Source organism: Procambarus clarkii, chromosome 36 (genome assembly GCF_040958095.1).
Source record: "Procambarus clarkii isolate CNS0578487 chromosome 36, FALCON_Pclarkii_2.0, whole genome shotgun sequence".
In the NCBI taxonomy this organism is placed as follows: Eukaryota; Metazoa; Arthropoda; class Malacostraca; order Decapoda; family Cambaridae; genus Procambarus; species Procambarus clarkii.
In genome coordinates this window covers 9882705-9905037 of record NC_091185.1, presented here as the reverse complement: position 1 = coordinate 9905037, position 22333 = coordinate 9882705, and the positions used below count along the sequence as shown (strand labels likewise).

General features: G+C 46.7%; 1 protein-coding gene across 3 annotated transcripts in view; it reads left to right on the top strand.

The window, feature by feature from the left end:
* Nucleotides 1-22333, top strand: part of LOC123756099 (centrosomal protein of 164 kDa) — a 481504-nt gene that overhangs the window by 98562 nt on the left and 360609 nt on the right. For all 3 annotated transcript variants that reach the window (XR_011230545.1, XM_069336540.1, XM_069336539.1), the window contains exons 3-4: nt 5502-5626; nt 11836-12629. Coding sequence is in view for 2 of the 3 variants with exons in the window: in XM_069336540.1 (XP_069192641.1) it covers nt 5502-5626; nt 11836-12629 (919 nt within the window). In the remaining variant the exon portion in view is untranslated. The remainder of the gene's footprint in view (nt 1-5501; nt 5627-11835; nt 12630-22333) is intronic.

The following is a 22333-nucleotide window of genomic DNA, read 5'->3' as shown; positions in this document are numbered from 1 at the left end:
CAGTTTTATTTGTTTTTTTATTGTATATGATGCATATTTGTGTCCTTTACAATATGTATACAGTAGAATGTTCATAATATTCCATAGAACTGTGATACATGTGTCAGTAAAGTGTCCACAATAAATGTTTATTGTCGCAATATTACCTGTTAAAAATTCACTAAAATTACAATATGTACAGTTTCACACACTATTTACACAGTAACACACTGTATTACACACTCAGTACTTCGGAAGTGAGTAATAATCAACGAAGTAGTCCATGGTGCACAGTGTGACTTCACTCTTAGTGCACCAGATACAGATAAATTTTCGCTTCCTGTTTCTTCATTCTGTGTGCTTGCAAATAACGCATTCACGTACACCCTTGGCTTTAGTACTTGTAGGTTGTATGTAACCAAGCTTGTAAAGCATAAGGTAGTATTGAAAAGATTATAGGAAAAGATCAATTTGTAAGGTAGTCTTGAAAAGATCGCTTTGTCTAGTCCCACACAGGAAGAGATTCAGCTTGCCTCAAAGAGTGTCCGTCAGATAGGAAGAGATTCAGGTATTCTTGAAAATATCTATGGAAAACACCACCATGGAAGCCGCTAACACTGTTCATCTATGCTACTTGTGTCAGATGCATCATCACTGAATGCAGAAAACGATTCATATATGTATCATCTAAATAAATTGGAGATAGCATAGGATTGCAAGGGTGACGCTCAGAGCTACAACTGGATACGTTCGCTGTATCACCCTCATAGGTGCTGTATCACTTGCATCCGACCTTTGTGTTAGGTCCTTATTGCGCCTAGCTTCACCAATATTATGACCCTTATGTTCTTCAAACAATAAGGTTTGAATTTCACCGACAGAGCATTATCTTACAACTCCGCGTCGGACAGGTGTTTGGGAGCCAGAGGCGCATGTGCCACCCATGGTTGCTCATTCAGCACTAACCCAGCCAGCAGCCCTAGAGCATTCTTGGAATTTTTTCCAAGATGGCTGCCTCTGACTGGAAGTCCTAAGAGTCCATTTCGTACACAACCAACCTCGTACACGTTTAGAATTGGTACCGAAAAATCAAAGAGTTTTCTCGGTTGGCGCAGTTTCCCACCGACCGAGAATACTCGGTTGGTGCAGTTAAATGGTTAAGAGTCTTATACTCAAAACAACTGAAATACTGTATAGCATGCGCAACTGGTCTACATTCGATGCTGATTAAGCAGTTTATGTTGGCTGTGTGACCATAATTCAGGTGAATGTAAAAGTAGCACTGTTGTTATGTGCAAACTTAGGAGGTGATTTGTATAGAGGAATGAAGTGAAAAAATTGAAACTTGGAAAGATGTCAGTACAGTAAGTCAGAGATTTGTATGTCGGAAACACATTATAGTATACTTTTCAGCTCTGATATCTCAGCAACCTAAAGTGAGTAAGTGATGGGAGATCATCAGTATTTTGAAGAGCAATATTATTATTATGGCATCCCTTATGTTGAAAATATTCATTATGCATCATATAATTTTTGTTCCGGATGTTACGTTTGCCTTGCTCTCTAAATGAAAGGTTGTTGATCATTGTTGTTCTTAGATCCCATATCAAATACCGTACTTTTCTGAAAACATCTATGTATTGCAGAGCACCACTTGGTTTCCGAACTTTAGTTATCCGAAACTTCCAGTTTCCCGATTGGGGTTGGGAAGTCATGCTACCCGCCAAGCGTCGCACTGGCCTGTGGTGGTGGGTGGGAGATGGTCCAGTTTGCCCACTGTGACTTCACAGATTCATGGCCTATTATTCCTATTATTTTGAATTGTCATGAGGCTGGAATGTTCATTCTGTGCTTTTGTTTTTACATATCTGCACAATCAAGAAACATGTGTGCACCATGTTGGCTCCAAATGCACCCATTGCATCAGTGATGGCTGACTGGTGGATGGATGGATGGGGGAGCTTAGGTGGAAGGCAGTATGAGAGAGGGGGGGAGAATCAGTGAGAGAGGGGAGAATTGGTGAGAAAGGGAGGGAGGGAGGGATGCTAGGAGGGAGGGGGAGGTAGGGAGAGATCCTAGGATGTAGGCAGGAAGGGAGGGAAGTAGTGAGGGAGGATGGGCGAATTGGTGAGGGAGGATGGGCGAATTGGTGAGGGAGGATGCGAGAATTAGGGAGAGAAAGGCAGGCTGGCAGGCAGAGAGGCAGGCACGAAGGCCAGCAGGCTGACAAGCAGGCTGGCAGGCAGGCAGGCTAGCTGACTGACTGGCAGGCAGGCTGGCAGGCAGGAAGGCTGGCTGGCTGGCTGGCTGGCAGGCAGGAAGGCTGGCTGGCTGGCTGGCTGGCTGGCAGGCAGGCTGGCAGAGGAGGAGGCAGGCAGGCAAGCTGGCAGAGGAGGAGGCAGGCAGGCAAGCTGGGAAGGAGGGAGGTAGGCAGGCTGGCAGGCATGCTGGCAGGCAAGCAGGCAGGCAGGCAGGCAGGCAGGCAGGCAGGCAGGCAGGCAGGCAGGCAGGCAGGCTGGCAGGCTGGGAAGGAGGCAGGCAGGCAGGCAGGCAGGCTGGGAAGGAGGCAGGCAGGCAGGCTGGGAAGGAGGCAGGCAGGCAGGCTGGGAAGGAGGTAGGCAGGCAGGCTGGGAAGGAGGCAGGCAGGCAGGCTGGAAAGGAGGCAGGCAGGCAGGCTGGGAAGGAGGCAGGCAGGCAGGCTGGTAGGCTGGCTGGCTGGCAGGCTGGCAGGCAGGCTGGCAGGCTGGCTGGCAGGCTGGCAGGCTGGTAGGCTGGCAGGCTGGCAGGCAGGCAGGCAGGCTGGCAGGCTGGTAGGCTGGCTGGCTGGCAGGCTGGCAGGCAGGCAGGCTGGCAGGCTGGCAGGCAGGCTGGCAGGCAGGCAGGCAGGCTGGCAGGCAGGCAGGCAGGCTGGCAGGCAGGCAGGAAGGGATGGATGGGTGTTGAGGTGAACCACGTGACCTTTGAGTGTGTGTGTGTATGGGTTAGGGGTTGGGGGAGGGGAGGAGTCGGTGCCTAACCACATTCGACGGACCTGTGACCCAGATTTGTTTCTTAAATGTACATCATTGTATATATTTTTGGCAGGCAGGCTGGCAGAGAGTGAGGCTGGCAGGCAGGCTGGCAGAGAGTGAGGCTGGCAGGCAGGCTGGCAGAGAGGGAGGCTGGCAGGCAGGCTGGCAGAGAGGGAGGCTGGCAGGCAGGGTGGCAAGCAGGCTGGCAAGCAGGCTGGCAGAGAGGGAGGCTGGCAGGCAGGGTGGCAGGCAGGCTGGCAGAGAGGGAGGCTGGCAGGCAGGCTGGCAGAGAAGGAGGGAGGGAGGCAGGCAGGCAGGCTGGTTGGCAGAGAGGGAGGGAGGCTGGCAGGCAGGCTGGCAGAGAGGGAGGCTGGCAGGCAGGCTGGCAGAGAGGGAGGGAGGCAGGCAGGCTGGCAGGCTGGCAGGCAAGCTGGCTGGCTGGCTGGCTGGCTGGCTGGCTGGCTGGCTGGCTGGCTGGCTGGCTGGCAGGCAGGCAGGCAGGCAGGCAGGCAGGCAGGCAGGCAGGCAGACAGGCAGACAGACAGGCAGGCTGGCAGGCTGGCAGGCAAGCTGGCTGGCTGGCTGGCTGGCTGGCTGGCTGGCTGGCAGGCTGGCTGGCAGGCTGGCAGGCAGGCAGGCAGGCAGGCAGGCTGGCTGGCTGGCTGGCTGGCTGGCTGGCTGGCTGGCTGGCTGGCTGGCTGGCTGGCTGGCTGGCAGGCAGGCAGGCAGGCAGGCTGGCTGGCTGGCTGGCTGGCTGGCTGGCTGGCTGGCTGGCTGGCTGGCTGGCAGGCAGGCAGGCAGGCAGGCAGGCAGGCAGACAGGCAGACAGGCAGGCAGGCAGACTGGCTGGCAGGCAGACTGGCTGGCTGGCTGGCTGGCTGGCTGGCAGGCAGGCAGGCTGGCTGGCTGACTGGCTGGCAGGCAGGCAGGCTGGCTAGCAGGCTGGCTGGCTAGCAGGCTGGCTGGCTAGCAGGCTGGCTGGCAGGCTGGCTGGCAGGGTAGCAGGCTGGCTGGCTAGCAGGCTGGCTGGCAGGCTGGCAGGGTAGCAGGCTGGCTGGCAGGCTGGCAGGGTAGTAGGCAGGCTGGCAGGGTAGCAGGCTGGCTGGCAGGCTGCCAGGCAGGCTGCCAGGCAGGCTGGCTGGCTGGCTGGCTGGCTGGCTGGCAGGCTGGCAGGGTAGCAGGCTGGCTGGCAGGCTGGCAGGGTAGCAGGCTGGCTGGCAGGCTGGCTGGCAGGCTGCCAGGCTGGCTGGCTGGCTGGCAGGCTGGCAGGCTGGCAGGCTTGCTGGCTTGCTGGCTGGCTGGCTGGCTGGCTGGCTGGCTGGCTGGCTGGCTGGCTGGCTGGCTGGCAGGCTGGCAGGCTGGCTGGCTGGCTGGCTGGCTGGCTGGCTGGCTGGCTGGCAGGCTGGCAGGCTGGCTGGCTGGCTGGCAGGCTGGCAGGCAGGCAGGCAGGCAGGCAGGCAGGCAGGCAGGCAGGCAGGGATGGGTTACCTAGTTGATGGGGTTCGGGGAGTTCTTGTACTCCCCAAGCCCGGCCCGAGGCCAGGCTTGAATTGTGAGAGTTTGGTCCACCAGGCTGTTGCTTGGAGCGGCCCACATACCTCATACCACTGGGTGTTGAGGTGAGCCACGTGACCTTTGGAGAGAGTGTATGGGGGGGGTCTAGTGTGGGGGAGGGACCGGCTGACTCGGGTAAGCCTAACCACCCTCAACCCGTTAGCCACATTTGTTTCTTAAATGTACATCATATATATTTTTGGTTACAGGTTTTGTTTATTAATATTATTAGGATAATAAAAAGTTATAAAAATACTTATTTCATGAATGCTTTATTGCATTAGATGGAGATTCTCTGGCAATCTACTAAGCTAGCCACTTCGGGGGAGGGAGGGCGGGCAGCAGCAGTTAGGGTGTACTCACATAGTTGTACTCATCTAATTGTCCTTGCTGGGTTGAGTTCTGACTCTTTGGTCCCACCACTTCTGAGGGAAAAGTGGATCAGGACTTCTCTATTTGGCGAGTGCAAACAAAATACTGTCGCAGTCATGCTATGAACCTGTCGATTTTTCCCTTAGATTTTTTCAATTTTGTCTCTCAATTTTCCTCTATTTCTTGTTTACGAACTTACGCGATAACCGATGGCTCTCATCCCCAAGGGGTTCGGAAACCAAGTGGTGCTCTGCATATCATCTACTGCATTTAAGTACTCAACTGTAATTAATTTTTTCACCATATCAGATTTGTTCTGTAGTAGGAATATGCCAAAGTGAGCATCAAGCTGTTTTATATTGTCTACTGGAAGACTTTGTTGATAACTGATTGTAATTTTTTAGCATCTTTAAATGGAGCAATTTTTGTGCAGTTTTCAGTATCATTCTCAAAAGTTCACACAAAGCTGGAGGTTGTGTTGTTGTCTTAGTCAAATATAAGAAAACCAACCTAGTGCATATTTATCTTGATAATAATTTGATTGACGATTCTTATATGGTCATTAATAATACTTTCTCTGTGCAGTCAGGACAACAATCTGGGATTATACTTCTTCAACCAGGTGACCGGGGAGAGCAGATGGACCCATCCTGTTGATACTGTGGTCCGTGCCCTCGTTGTCAGCGACAGAATCACCACTGGCTCCCAAGGTATGGTTTATTCTACACTCCCCAAGGTATGGTTTACACTGTCTTAACCACTGTACTGCACAGAGCACCCTGAGGCACTAGATCGGGGGTGCGCTGAATGCCTCAAGGAGCTCATAGGTATAGCATAGCATTCAAAACTTCGATGGCTACAAAGCATGGCTACATCAGCTTCCTCAGGGCTCTCATAAACAGACGCCATTTAAAAAAAAAATCATGGGGAACATTCCCGAGTGTGAGAGCCTCGGTACTGAGTGAGCAACCAAGGCTGGCGCACGCAGCATGAGCTAACAGCACTGCTGTTCAGCTTGTTGCCACAGCATTACCAAAAAATGTTAAAATATATATGTAACTGGTATTATTTAGCCATGATAGTATTACAGAAGACCCTGACTGTGATAGAGACTGTGTATAATGTTCAGATATCGGTGAATCAATGTTGTTCAAGATGTTCAAAGCACTAGCCACAGCACACTGCCATTATCCATCCATTGTCCATCTAAGAATCATCAAACAACTTATCGTGCTCCTTTACAAAATAAACTTGTGGAAAATTATTCATTTACAGGATTTAGTGGGCTTTGGGAGATGACTTGGCCCCGGGTCCTGATGTGGTGATTCCCAGGGCTGGGGAGGGGCTGACTTGGGGGCCTTGGGCCCCATTTGACCCCACCCTGAGTTTTTCTACCCTCTGAGCAGGGCTTACTGTTGCAAGGAGTGGGGTTTTCTCCCCCCCCCCCCCATTCTTCATACGAGTTGGATTTAGTGTCTGCCCCTCCCCATATTCGGTTCTGTGTCCCTTCAGGTGCTTCGGTCCTGTCTTTCAGGTTTTATAGCTTCCCGCACCCTACCTCATGTGGTGTGGGACACCTTTGTGGCTTACATCCTGTGCGACCCGGATTACACCTCTATCATGGATCCATCTTCGCTCAGGTTTGGGTCTTCGTTTCCCTACTGAATTCGTTATGAGGTTCCAGAGTCGTCCTGGTTAGCGGATTGTCCTGTATTTTCGTTGGAGGCTTGGCATACGTTCTCTCGTTCCCGCATGCTTGTGTAGCGTGACACAATGAGGGTGGTCCAGGTTTTCCTAGGGGGCGAGTTTGAGCACCTCAGTGTGTGCCTGTTCGCTCCTGCCCGTCCTCGAGATGTCGGCATTGTGCTGCTTCACATGTAGGTTTCCTTCCTTTCAGCTGTGCTGGTCGCTGAGGAATTGCATGCTCATAGCCTGCTGGCTTCGGTCTTGTAGTTCTTTTCCCTCCCGGAGCTGTCCGCGGATTGGTTTGAGGAGGATGTGGAGGCGCTTGGGACCATTTCTGGGTCAAGTACCTTGGGCTTGGCGGCACGTGCATCGTCTGCTCTGTTGAAGCTGTTTGCGGCGATCCTGCAAGATCCGATGTCTCTGTTTTATGCTTTGCGGCTCATGTGTCTGCTGGCAGTGCTTGCCTCCTTCTTGGAATCTGCTTGGGCCCTGGCTCTTAGATTGTCTTCACCCTTTTGTTCCTTGCTATTTGTGGATTCTGCTGTTGAACAGTATCTGCAGGCAGCTTCTTCTAGTTGTTGTCCAATGTTGGTTGGACGTGTTGGTTCTCTGGGGGTCCCAGGGGTGCCTTCCCGGAGGGGTCGTGCCAGGGCTCGGGGATCCGCTCGTAATGGTAGGCCACTGGTGCCAGTTTTGGAGCCAGCACCGCCTTCGGACCCGTCTTCGTCTGGTTGCGGAGTTTTCACCCTGTGCGTGGGTCGGGTTTTCGTAAGGGAACATCTCGTTGATGGGGGGGGGGGAAGAAGGCTCGCTCTGTTCGCTCACGCCTGGTCTCACGATTTGTGGGCTTTTCGGGTCATTTCTGCGGTGGCGTTGGGTGACCCCTCCTCCTTTGGGGGGTTTAGGGCTAGCCACCTCTTCTGTGCTCTGTCGGGTCATATTGTAGTAGGTGTGCTTGGGTTGGTTGAAATGTCGTCGTCTCTCGGATGGGATTCCTATCTGTTCCCGGTCCCGAAATGAGACTGTGTGGACCTGCGGTTCATTCTGGATTTGTCCCGTCGAACCCCTAGGTTCCTTCGCCCCTCCTTTCAGATCCTTCAGATTCAGACTCTCTTCCAGTTCCGGCTTCAGTTGGAGCCGGGCACTTGGAAGGTGTCCCTGGACCTCCGGGACGCGTATTGGCACACGTCCCAATTCATCTGGGGTTCAGGGACTGTCTCGGTTTTGTTGTGGGGCATCTCAGTTACTGCTTTCGTTGTCTCTCGTTCGGGTTGAACCTGGCACCTTGTGTTTACACATGCCATACCCAGGTCATGGTGGCCCGTCTGTGTCTCTTAGGTGTTCGGGTGCTGGCCTTCCTCGATGACTGGCTGGTCTGGGCTCCCAGCCAGTCCACGTGTCTGCTCACCAGGGATTTGGTTCTTTCCCAGCTTGCCGAGTTCGGGTGCCTGGTGAACTGGTGAAAGTCCCATCTGGTTCCCTCTCAGGTTTAGACTTGACTGGGTCTTGTGTAAGACTCTCGGATCGCTTCATTGTCTCTTACTCCAGAGTCTCTGCTTCATCTGCGAGTGTTATGATTCCAGGTAGCTGAGAAACAAGTTTGCCATGAGAGTTATTCTGCAAGACCTGACCTAAATAATGTCTATATTTCTGCGACCTCTTGAGATACATACGTAAAATAATTGGTTAGATTTGATAAATAGTTTAAGAGTATGGGCAGTGATCAAGAATATAAGTAAATGACTTGACATGAGATGTGAAGAGTTTGCTAGAAGTGTGAGGCTCGCTTCTGGAGGGCTTTGACCCCACTTGAGCCCCAGACATCGTGAGGGGAAGCCGCGCTCCGTGTGAGCTCCTGTTAGAGAGGAAGACCTAGTTGATATACCTTCAAGAGGAAGAAAGTGTGAGGACGTTTCAGCTGTGGAATCGAGTTAGGAACGTTGTGGTCTCAAGTCCTGGACAGCAGGAAGAGTTGTGAAGCCATCCTGAAATGTTTTCGTTGGGCAACTTGTGAGTGCCCTGTCGAGCATCGGCCAGGAAGCGCCCTCAACTAGACAATCTGTGGTAAGCACGATTGTAAGCCAGTTTACAGTGAATACTTGTAGTTGGTCATGTGCCCAGCGACAGTAGCGAATGTTTAGTGTTATATTAGGCATGTTTTGATGAGGCAGAAGGCCTAAATAAGAGAGTAAAGATGGAGGAACATCCTGGAGGGCGGAGCGACGTCCGTCCCCTCTGACCGCTTGTGGGTGACTGAGGGAGGATTATCTCCTGACAGAAGTGCTGCCCCACTGCGGCAGGCAGAGGAACCACCCAGCGGGAGGCGGAAAATGGATTCGTCTTGGATGAGGGAGTCCGTCCTCACAGCATGCAGAAAGCAGAGATGTTGGGTGGAAACATTAATTGTGTGGTTTATTTTGTTTGTGTTTATAGGGAAATTTTTTTATTGGTGTGTCGATGGGTTGCAGGTTTGTCTGGGGAAGGAGTTGCTGAGAACTTCGAAGCCAGCAGAGAGGGAGTAGTTGATGAGACTCCAAGGTTGTGGAAGGTACTGAGCTCTGTGGGAGAGCAGCCATACAGTGAGGAGCAGGACCTCAAGCTGTGAGAAGAGGAGCAGTGGAATGAAGTTTCACATGCTTCTGTGATACCGGTGGTGAAGCACCATTGTTGCTCAAGGAAGACTTCATGGTGTAGCAGCTGGGAGAGCTGTGGAGGACCCTGGTAGACGATTTTAGGAAAACCTGAAGATGGCAGAATAGTGTCTTGACTTTCCACATCTTTCCAGATGTGGAAAGGAAGTTCTTATTGACTACTTGTAGGGAGTTGGTAGTGCGTTTGGTCGTCATTAGCATGTAAGACACAGTGAAAGGTGATTGATTGATTACCATTTTTGTGCCAAGAAGTACTTATACTAAAGTACAGTTACAACCGTAGGCTGGATTACCTGCAGAGACATACATATGTGTTCTAGGACTGATAGGGTGATTGATTGATCATTGTTGTATATCAAGGAATATTTATGCTGATATTTATGTTATTGCATTCATAGGCTGGTTCTCCTTGTATGTATTTATATATATATATTCTCTAGCTGATAGTGCAATATTGTCCTATGAGACTTGACCTACTTGGTGAGGATGGTGGTATAAGTTAGGAGATAACAGTTAGGCTACCACTTGATAGGCAGATGACAGAGTCCTGATGGTATTGGAGTGCAACCTGACTACAGTAGTATAGAGTGCTGGAGTCATATTATTATATGTGTATATGTATTGTGCATGTGCCTTGTCCAGTAAATGTATTCAAATTTGCCTGTGTTTGTCCTTGTCCTAGTGAGGCTTCCCAGAAAGTAGGAGAGAGAGAGAGAGAGAGAGAGAACAAACGAATGAACAAACGAACGAATGAACGAACGAACGCACGAATGAATGAACTATAGCTGTGGACAGGGTAATATGGAGTAATATCAAAGAAAAGGGGATTGAGATCATACCACATAAGGAGAGAGTGGGGAGTCACGACGGCTCGAGTGGGTGTGTGCACGTGATAACGAGGCTAGTGTTGAAGCCGCATCCCCTAAATTTGTGACGCTAAGCCCCTCTCCAAGTGTCATAAGCACCCAGGGTGATCTCCTGGTCAAAATAAGCACTCTACCGAATTTTTGGGTTGGGTTGTCTGCAAGGACAGATAACTGATCAACATTACCGAACATCAACAACAACATCATAATAAATTCCACCTTCGCTTGTTTCTGGAGGGGTCCTGGGTCACTCAGCGGTTGCCCGAGGGTTTGTGAGGGAGCTTCAATTTTGCCGTGATGATCTACCTGCCGAGTTGGGCTTGGCTTCGTCGGCTGTTCTGGTTCCTTCGAGTTCATCCCTTCCGCCTCTCTCGCGACTGCTGGGTTCAGCTTCTGGGGGCCTTGTGTCGGCTGCTGCTTCACCGGCTTCCTCTTTGGGTTTTTCGAGGTTTGGTGCCTCGGTGCCTACCCAAGCCCCTCGCTCGATGTGTTCACGGATGCATCGTCTTTTGGCTGGGGCTTTTGTGACCAGTGCTCACCAAGCCGGCCAGGGGCGGTGGGGTCCGTCCTTCTGTTGGGCCCACAGCACAGTGTGGGTGTTGGCGGCGGTGTGGATGTCACTTTCGGAGAGTTCGAGCCACTCGCGGATCGACGATCAGGCACCATTCGGACTGTTCCCCGGTAGTTCATTGCCTGAATCGAGGGGGGTTCGAAGCAGTCCTTGGCTCTTTGGGGCTGATCACTTTGGGTGACTCATCTGCTGAGTTCTCAAGGTTTGGCTCTCCTGGCCGTTCATGTTTGGGGATATCCAATGTCCAGGCGGACGTCCTGTCCCAGCTCATTCCTCCTGTCCTCAGAATGGATGGTCGATGTGGACTTCTTCAGTTGGTTCTGCCGGATGTATGGGCTCCTGGACGTGGACCTCTTTGCATCAGCATGGTCGAGGCATCTCCCGTTATATGTGGTGCCCTTCCCTGACTGTGAGGCCATTGGGGTCTATGCTTTTCGGCAGGGACTGTTCGAGGTGGGGTTACCTCTACCTCTTCCCCCCAGTTCCGCTGTTACCCCAGGTCCTAGTTCGCTTGGAGACTTTCAAGGGAGAGTAGTCCTTCTGCGCAGACGGCGGCGCTGCAACTTGCTGACGTCACGCTCATTTGCTTGTTTTTGTTTGAGGAGTTCAGTCCACTAGTTCGGCTTTCAGTAGCACTTCTTAACCAGGATAGAGGTTTGTTTTGGGGGCGCTTACCTTTCTGGGTGCTTGATCCAGTCGATGGCAGACATAGAATGCTTCCAACCACATGGGGGTTTCTATAGGCCATTGCAACTTGTGCCTCCTTGAGGCACGAGTTGCAATGGCTCTTGGCTCTTGGCTCTGGCTCTTGGTCCCCAGTAAGCCTAAGAACTCCATTTACATGACTGATGCCAAAGTCTAATATAGCAATATCAGCCTTAATAAGCTCTGGGGAGCCTCCAGGTCTCACCCAGAAAATGGCGTTTCATTACATTCAACACTGTTTTTTAATCTAAGAGTCGTAACGAGTAACTCTCATTTAATGTGTGATGTTGTGCATAATTCATCCATCTCTCCTCCATAATTTTGGTTAAATTTATTTATGGAGTAAAACCTCTTAGATATTCTTGCTTCATTTACTGTATTTTCTTTATATATTTTGGTACATAATTGATTCAATTAATAATTATTTTATCTTTTGGCAGATTCCTTTACGGAAGACTTTAGCACTGAAGAGGACCTCATTATATCTGACTTGCTGAGGGCTCAAGTGAGTGACCTCACACACTCCGACTCTGATGTAAACAATCTTTCTAATTACATAGCAACGGCATTAATTCTTGCAGAGAAATGCACAAAAGCTACTGAAAGGCTAAAGAAAAATCCTCCTAATATCTGCATCACATCAGTTCTTAGTGATTTGGAATTTGAGGAGCCAGCAAAGAAGTGTGAAAACATTACATGCAGTAATAATAGTACAAACTGTGACAGAAATGTTAGTGATGATAACAAGAAAAAAATAAATTTTGCTGGGCATTCAGAAACAGATGTAGCCTGCAGTGATGACATTAACAAGACAAATGTTAACAGTGATGCAACTAAAACGAAATTAGACATTTGTGATATTGTAAAGGTAAATAATGTTAATGTGAATAGTGCCTCAAAAGACATAGAGGAAAATCCAAAGAAAACAAACAGTACTCAGCAAAAAGGGGGCCTGACTGTCAGAGATTCTCCAAACTTGAATCTTCCTGTTGGCTACATTGAATGTACTCAGAACTCTACCATGTCTGGAGGTGGTCTTGGAAGAGGCCTCGGACAATTACCTTTACCTCCTCAACCATTAGGGGCTCCTTCATCACTGGCTGGACCCCTTCCTCTAAGCAGACTGACCTTGAGTAGGCCATCGCCTGGAGGACCTCTGGTGCCTCCAGTAGGTGGTCTTCTAACACCTTTAGCACCGATTGCTGCAGCTAGCAGAGTCGGCCCCACCCAGCTGGTGAGTACCTTCAACTGTAGCTGGATATTATCTTTCAGCTAAGAGCATCATAATTGCCCATACATCTACCTCACATATACAGGTACATGTATGGGTAATTTCTGGTTACTTGTATCAGAAAATTTCCTCAGTTCATCTGTCTGCAGCACTCATAAGTTCTCCTTCACTCTATGCGTAGTGTAGTTGATAATGCTCAGTGTGTTTTATAAAGTTGTTGGTGTTAAATTTTAGAGCTATGATTTAAAATGTAGATCATTGTATAAACAATTTCCTTAATGTGGAGCTTTGTTTTGGGTTTTCTGACTTGGCTGCTTTTCCCAGGGTATGATTTCGTGTACCATTTGGCACTTCAGATTCATTCTATTTCTGAAAGTTCCTGTCACCAAGCCTTGTGCCATGTGTGGCTAGTGTAGACCTGTCTCGGTGCCACCTCCGAGATTTTAGCCTCACTTCATTGATAGACTCTGCCTCCTTTGAGTCTGCCTCGTCTTTTTGGCTGCTGTATGAGGTGCTAGATTCATCCTGGCTGGCTGACAATTCTCTCTTTTTGTTGCTTCCAACAAAAAAGTTGGGTTTTATCAAACCCGAATGCTTGATTGGCGGCAAATGAGTGCCATCTTTCAGGTGTCCTTGGGCAGCACTCCTTATTCTCCACTTGAGGAAATAGGATTGCCTGTTTGCTCCAGTGCAAAAAAAAATAAAAAATAAAAATCCACTTACTATGGCTGCAACTGGCCATGTCATAGGCTGACATATGTGCTTATGACATCAGCTTGACATGCTCACTCAACATTGCAGGCAGGTTACATGAGCCACTCAAATACCGGGAGTTGCTGCAAATAAATTTCTGGCTCCAGTATTTGTTTACATCATATTTCACATATGTTGTTTAAATGTTTTTCACACAAATTGTTTATTGCTGTGTCACTTGATGTTTTAATATAATAAAGCATGTAGAATATTGCTAATCACAATTATATGCATCTCTCAACATGCACACCAATGTCTTGTTTTACAGTAAATTTTATAAAAAATAATAATATTTTGCACTTAAGTACACTCACTCATTATTTACATGTTTATTTTCCAATATGTAACACTCAGAAGTTGTGAAAGGTGTAATAGTCGGTGAAGCAGTTCATGCAACACTGGGCTGCTCTACACTCTCTGCACTTCGTTTGTACCATATTAACCCTTTAACTGCGCGGCCTATAAATATGACATCCCCTCAGTGCGCAGGAAATGAATCCTTGGGAAAAAATTATTTTTTCTTCGGAAAGTGTCAAAAACCCCTCCCTGTATAAGGGTATAGCAACGCAAGTTCGAAATTGTACTTACTTTGGCTGCTATGGGGTCCGAAAGGTGGGCCGTGACGTCATAATTCCCCGTGTGCCAGAGCAGTATGCTCCCGGGGCCGGTGGGGCACCCGGGGCGGGGCGAGCGAGTTGCCACGAATATATTTTTGCACATTTTTTGCGCACAGTTCCAAATACATTTTATTTGTTTTTATATGCTAATCCTATGTATAATGAACATGTACACTATATTATGGCAGTAAAACATCCGTACTGTCTGAAGACACTGTGTTACGTGCGTGACACTTGTGTACACACATGTTGCACATATTTACCATGTATCATGCTAATTTATGTATATATATACAATCTATTTACAGACTATACACTGTCACACACTATATACATTCACCATCAACACACTCAGAATACCGCGAGTGTAAGCAGCCACACCCAGCCAGCCCTCCCTCACTCCTCCAACTCACCAACATTGCTCCTCCAAATCATACAGTTATTCACACGAATGTTTCAAGTTCATTTATGTATATTTACAACATATGTACACACTCTACACTGTCACACACTATATACATTCACCATAAACACACTCAGAACACCGCGAGTGTGAGCAGCCACACCCAGCCAGCCCTCCCTCACTCCAACATCTTACTCGCCAACATTGCTCCTCCCACCATACAGTTATTGTATTTATTACACAATTTACACATGTTATATATACCTATCTACATGTTTTATTTACCAGAACTATGCAAGTAAGCCGGTATTGTGTCCAAACAGTACAGTGGCCACCATACACTGCATGACAAATCACACAGCAGACAGCAGACGACGCCATGATTACGATGTCACCTCCCTCACCAAAATAGCTCCTCACAACATACTCCTCGTGCTGTTATTACACTATTCCACACACACTGTATATACCCATGTACATGTGTGTTCCCCATAGCGAACCACGAAGCTAGTATGGTGAGCAAAACAAGAGTTACTGCCACACAGTGAGGCTACCTCAATTCTCTCCCTTCCTTCCTCCCTCACCAAACTTCCTCCTTCCTACGCACAATGCTCATTATAACTACAATCCTGGTCACTAATACCTGTAAATGAATAATTGACCACAAGTTTATTTTGAAAAGGAACCTAAAAAGTCGTTTGAAGGTTCCTACATGGACGAAATAATGCTGTGGTGCTATGGCTAGGGCTGTGAACATCGTGAACAGCATTGAATCACTGATATTTGAACATTGTACCCAGTCATTATCACACTCGGGTTCTTCTATAATACTATCATGGCTAAATAAAACAGATTATATATATATATTTTGACAATATTAGGCGATGCTGTGGTCACATGCTGAACAGCAGTGCTGTGCGCTCATGCTGCGAGCACCAGCCTTGGTTGCTCACTCACTACTGAGGCTCTGGCACCCGGCAATGTGGACCATGATTTTTTTTAAAGATGGCGTCTGTTTACAAGAGCCCTGAGGAAGCTGATGTGAACCCCATGTAGCCGCGGGAGTTTTGAATGGAACGTGAAAAATAAAAACACCCGGAGGCGCGTTGCGCACCTGAAGCCTGGGCCTGCAGGCGCGTTGCGCAGTTAACCCTTAAATGGCGCATAGCTATATACCATTTGACACCCACAGGCGCATATAAAAAAAAAAAAAAAAAAAAAAAATTATTTTTTCTTCCTAACCTGTTAATTTGTGTTCACTGATCACGGGAAAAATAATAAAAAAATCGTAAGTGGCATATATTGCCCACTACAGGGCGGGGAAGTGTAATTACCTAAGTGTAATTACCTAAGTGTAGTTACAGGATGAGAGCTACGCTCGTGGTGTCCCGTCTTCCCAGCACTCTTTGTCATATAACGCTTTGAAACTACTGACGGTCTTGGCCTCCACCACCTTCTCACTTAACTTGTTCCAACCGTCTACCACTCTATTTGCGAAGGTGAATTTTCTTATATTTCTTCGGCATCTGTGTTTAGCTAGTTTAAATCTATGACCTCTTGTTCTTGAAGTTCCAGGTCTCAGGAAGTCTTCCCTGTCGATTTTATCAATTCCTGTTACTATTTTGTACGTAGTGATCATATCACCTCTTTTTCTTCTGTCTTCTAGTTTTGGCATATTTAATGCTTCTAACCTCTCCTCATAGCTCTTGCCCTTCAGTTCTGGGAGCCACTTAGTAGCATGTCTTTGCACCTTTTCCAGTTTGTTGATGTGCTTCTTAAGATATGGGCACCACACAACAGCTGCATATTCTAGCTTTGGCCTAACAAAAGTCATGAACAATTTCTTTAGTATATCGCCATCCATGTATTTAAATGCAATTCTGAAGTTAGAAAGCATAGCATAGGCTCTTTGCACAATATTCTTTATGTGGTCCTCAGGTGATAGTTTTCTATCTAGAACCACTCCTCGATCTCTTTCTTTATCAGAATTCTTTAAAGATTTCTCACATAATATATAGGTTGTGTGGGGTCTATGTTCTCCTATTCCACATTCCATAACATGACATTTATTTACATTAAATTCCATTTGCCAAGTGGTGCTCCATATACTTATTTTGTCCAGGTCTTCTTGAAGGGCATGACAGTCATCTAAATTTCTTATCCTTCCTATTATCTTAGCATCATCAGCAAACATGTTCATATAATTCTGTATACCAAGTGGTAGATCATTTATGTAGACAATAAACATCACTGGTGCAAGAACTGAACCCTGTGGTATTCCACTTGTGACATTTCTCCATTCCGATACATTGCCTCTGATTACTGCCCTCATTTTTCTATCAGTCAGAAAATTTTTCATCCATGTTAGAAGCTTACCTGTCACCCCTCCAATATTTTCCAGTTTCCAGAACCTCTTATGTGGAACTCTGTCGAAAGCCTTTTTTAGGTCCAGATAGATGCAGTCAACCCAACCATCTCTTTCCTGTAATATCTCTGTGGCTCGATCATAGAAACTGAGTAAATTCGATACACAGGATCTTCCAGATCGAAAACCATACTGTCTGTCTGATATTATATCATTTCTCTCCAGGTGTTCTACCCATTTAGTTTTGATTAGCTTTTCCAATACTTTCACTATTACACTTGTCAATGATACAGGTCTATAATTGAGGGGGTCTTCCCTGCTGCCACTTTTGTAGATTGGAACTATGTTAGCCTGTTTCCACACGTCTGCTACGATTCCTGTACACAGGGATGCCTGAAAGATCAGGTGAAGTGGAATGCTGAGCTCAGATGCACATTCTCTCAGAACCCATGGTGAAACGCCATCTGGGCCAGCTGCTTTGTTCTTCCCGAGCTCCTTTAGCATATTTTCCACTTCATCTCTTGACACCTCTATCCGCTCTATGTTGTTCTCTGGAATTCTTATTGTGTCTGGTTCTCTGAAGATTTCATTTTGTACGAACACACTTTGGAACTTTTCATTTAATGTTTCACACATTTCCTTTTCATTTTCCGTGAATCTGTTTCCCATTTTCAACCTCTGGATATTATCCTTTACCTGCAATTTGTTGTTTATGAATTTGTAGAATAGGCCCGGTTCTGTTTTACATTTATCTGCTATCCCTTTTTCAAAATTTCTTTCTGCCTCTCTCCTTACTGCTGTATAGTTGTTTCTCGCATCTTTGTATCGCTGGTATGTTTGGGGGTTTGGCCTCTTCCTATACTGATTCCATTTTTGTGTCTTTTGGTCTCTTGCCCTCTCACAATTTCTGTCGAAGCAATCCTGTTTTCTGGCCCTGCATCTCTGTTTTGGTATGAATGTTTGTGTGCCTTCCTCGTATAGTTTTAAAAATTTGGCATACATTTCATTTACTTCCCTGCCTAGCAACAATTCTGTCCAATTACACTCATTAAAAAAAATTTCGAAGTTCCCCATAGTTGCCTCTCCTTAAATCGAGTTTATCAACTGTTTCAATGTCCCCATTTTCTTCTAGATGATATCTTAAAGCATATTTAATGTCTAACAGGACGTGATCACTCTTTCCCAAGGGAGGAAGGTACTGGATGTCAAAAATCTCCTCTTCTCTCCTGGTGAATACTAGATCCAGTACTGACGGTATATCTCCTTCCCTCATTCTTGTGGCTTGCTTTATGTGTTGATACAAGAATGTCTCCAGAATGAGGTTCACAAATCTGCATGTCCAAAAGTCCTCCGTTCTTGCTTCATAGGCCTCCCAGTCTATTGCTCTAAAGTTGAAGTCCCCCAGTATCAAGAGTCGTGATTTATCTTTATCTGCTTGTACAATAATATCTCTCATGACCATTATGAGGCCCTCTCGTTTGTCATCCAGTTCTTCCTTTGTCCATGTGTTGCTTGCTGGTGGGCTGTAGGTATTTACAATTATCAGCTTATCATCCTGATTCCAGACCTGCAATGCCATTATGTCAATATCTCGAGGGTTTACAAATATTAACTCTTTTACCTTCAGGTGTTTTTTCACCAGTACAGCCACTCCTCCTCCCTTCCTAGTTTTCCTGTCACGTCTCCAAACTGAGTAGCCTCTTGGGAATATGACTTCATTTATTATATTTCCTTCAAGTTTCGTCTCTGATAATGCAACAATATCTGGGACCCTAAGCTGGATTATATCTTGCAACTCCAAAGTTTTTGACCTCACTCCATCTATGTTGGTATATACAATTTTCAGGAACATGTTCCCTTTTCCTTTGCTCCTTACTCCCCCTTCCACTACTGATCTTGTTGCTTTGTTTTTATGTACCATTTCACAAGCTTTCCAGTCCCTGTCACTTTGTAAAAAAAAGAATTTCTGTCTTCTTCATTTCTATCCCCATTTAGACGTTTTGCCTCAATTAGGTTCATTTTCAGCTTTTCTCTGTCTTCCTTGGAGAGGTCTTGTCTTATTGACCAAAATTTGCCAACCTCATCACTCTGCAGTTTCCTGGCATTTCTTAGCACTTCCATCATGTTTTTCACTCCATTAAACGTCACCCTTAAGGGGCGGTTCTTTTCTTTCTCATATTTTCCTATTCTTCTAAAATCATTGACATTTTCCTTTGAGCCTTCTCCTAAACCTACTATTTTCTCTATGATTTTCATCTCTTCTGCTGCTTGGTCCACCCTAGATGAAATTTCCTTCTCTAAACATCCAAAAATGATTATGGACTTAGTTCTATCTGCAGTGTTTTGTACCAGTTTACTGTTGGTAACCAGTTCTTTCCTAATTGCTTGCCTAATTTCTGCTTCTTGTTGGTCATTTCTGGTTTTGACTTCCGAACACACTTCTTTGATAGTCTCTTTCTCTTTTACAACCTCAGCATATGTCGCTTTTATTTCTTCTTTATACTTTTCTAGTTCTTTATTCACCTCCTCTATGTGAGTTGTCAGTGAAGTTTCCAGTTGGAGATCCTTACCTAACTCTATGTTAGCCCTTAGGCTTGCTTGGAGTTGTTCACCATATGAGTCTATTTTCTTGTTTATTTCTTCAAAGTCACCACACTTCACTTTCCATGCCTCATTTTCTTTCACTAGTTCCTCGATTTGCTCCTCCTGATTTGTTACCTTGTCTGTTAATGCAGTAATAATCTTACCTTGTTGAAACATACATATGTGTGTGTGTGTGTGTGTGTATTTATATATATACATTTTCTATCGGGAGGGGCTTCATTCCCTTCGCTGTTGTTGGGACGCTGGGAGGGCAAATATAGCATACATTAGCCCGATAATCTCCAGAGAGCCCCCAGGGCTCACCCAGAAAATGGTAGGTTTTTCAACAAAACTTTGCAATTCTTTCCATGCTTCACACATTTTCTTAATAAGGAAGGGACATCCTCTACTGCCTCTACTCACAACTATTTTCTTAGGTTGAACCTTACCACTGACTTTCCTGGGACCCATGGCATGATATATAATAATTACTTTTATGTTCAAAAACCAAAAAAGCTGAAAACAATTAAATTCTTTAAAAAGAATTAAAGCGCGGCTGTCACTAGGCGAAAGAGACTGGTAAACTAAAGTAAACTAACTCACTCGGTTGACCCATACGTGTATCAACAAAGTCATAACTCAAAAAATTCGTACGTAAAGGCATTAGCAAGTGGAGGTTCAACTGTAGTTAGCAATTTTGTCAAAAAGGCAAGACTAAACATACGCATGAATGGTTTATTACCATATTTCACCATATACATATTATGACTGTTGAGCATGGTTACTTCAATGTGACAAAAACATTTGCTTCGTCCACTTCACAGTTCTTCGTACACACTCAACAGTGCCAACCATCATGTCACATTTATCAACCAAGTGTTCTTCGTACACACTCAACAGTGCCAACCATAATGTCACATTTATCAACCAAGTGCATATTTGTGTTATAGTCCATGACACAATTTGGTTTATACACTGCTTCTTTTGTTGTTCTGTTAATCTTGTCACTGTTTACCATTCTACCAGTGTGAATGGTTGTCAATATATTGATTTCACATCTATCTTTCCACCGCACTGCAAGCATATTATCTCACTTTTGCATCTGGCACTCGCCTACACCAAAATATTTTCATCATACACTGCCATTTCCCTCTGTGGCTTTACTTTGCCTCACACACCAGTTCTGTGTTTCAATAGAAACCTAGTTAGTAAGGGACTTGTATAGTAACTATCTGTATATAAAATGTTTTCAACAGTGGTGCCATCAGCATTTTCACTACACTTATCGAGAAACCATGAGATCATTATTCGGAATGTCAACGTCACTTCTGGAATATAAAATCATGTCCATGACCATCCTGTTTGACAGTTACACAGAATAAAGAATTCAAGTCCAAATCTGTGCCTTTTGGATGGAATATACTGTTTGAATGCAAGATGTCCTTTGAAAAGCACAAGAGATTCGTCAGTGACTAGCTTCTGACCTGGTGTGTAGTAATCTTTGAGCTGCCCATTCAATTTACTTAGCACAGACTTCATCCTCCAGTCTATCATTTTGGTCATGGTTTTTATTATTTTCAAAATGAAGATACCTGAGAATTAACAGAAACCAGCTGAATGACATGTATTTTCCAAAAACAGATGATGGGACAACAAGTTTTCATTCCAATAGTCTTGGATTACATGTTCATTGATTGTTTCATCATCATACAGAGAGTAAAAGGCACTGTACCAATGTACAGTACAAAAAGTACTGTAAAAACTTTCTCCAGTACAGAACAGGCAAAAAACCAGCATTGAATGTAATGAAACACCATTTTCTGGGTGAGTCCTGGAGGCTCCCCGGAGCTATCCAGGCTCAATGGATACATATAACTTTCTGGCATCGGTCAATGTGCTTGGAGTTCTTGATTACCAGGGACCATGAGCCAGAACCAGGAACCATCAGAGGGGCATGAGGAGCAATGGCCTATAGAAACTCCCTGTGGTTGGGAGCGTTCTATGTCTGCCATCGACCAGGACAGGCACCCAGAAAGGTAGGCGCTCCAAAACAAACCACTATTCTTGTGAAACTATTGCTACGGAAAGCCGAACGAGTGGACTGAACTCCCCAAACGAAAATTAGCCAATGAGCATGACATCATGATGTTGCCGTGCTGCTGTCTGCGCAACCCCCCCTCTCCCGGCCCGGGAGGTAGAAGGGAAAGCCCCAGACCCTCGTGCCGGCGGCCCATCCTTCAGTTCTTAGGCAGGATGTCAAAAAATGCAAAAAAAAAACATTACTGACCGGAGGGAGGGATGGATGCCAGGGAGCCTCCGGGACTCGCCCAGAAAATGGCGTTTCATTACATTCAACGCTGGTTTTCTGGGGGGGGGGGAACCCATCGACTTCGCAGAGCTAACTACCCAAAGATAAGAAAAAACAGGAACTTACCCGGGAGGCGGTGCGTCTTTACTCCACAACGCGAAGTTGAGACAACTGGCTGCAATTGCCGACCCAAGGCAACGCAGGCCTGACTGGGCCTAGGGACATTCCATAGGTAGCGAGCTGCCAGGACCCTGTTCGACCTCCAAAAACCCCCGGGTCTTAATGTCAACCCAAGACATGTTGGCAAAGACGGCAGCCCAAGCAGCAAACTTGCGAACGTCATGGGCAAAGGGATAGACCGCAGGCTGGCTAGAATTAATAACCCTGCAGACGTCTTGAGAGATCCCGGGAATGCCCGGGATCGCCCGGGAACAAGGAAGAAGGGAAACCGGGTCAACCCAAAGTGCATCCCCGGCCACTGAAGCCATGGCGCGCAAATAACGGTGGCGAGCCGCAACCGGATACAACACATGATGCAACCCCGACCTGACCAACCAAGCATCAACTACCCAAGGCCCCCTCCAGAATGCAGCCATCTCATTTTTTGCCAGAAAAGGAGGAGACGGTTGCAACCGAACAAAACGACCACAAGGACCGAAAGAGCAGAAACCTCTGCGC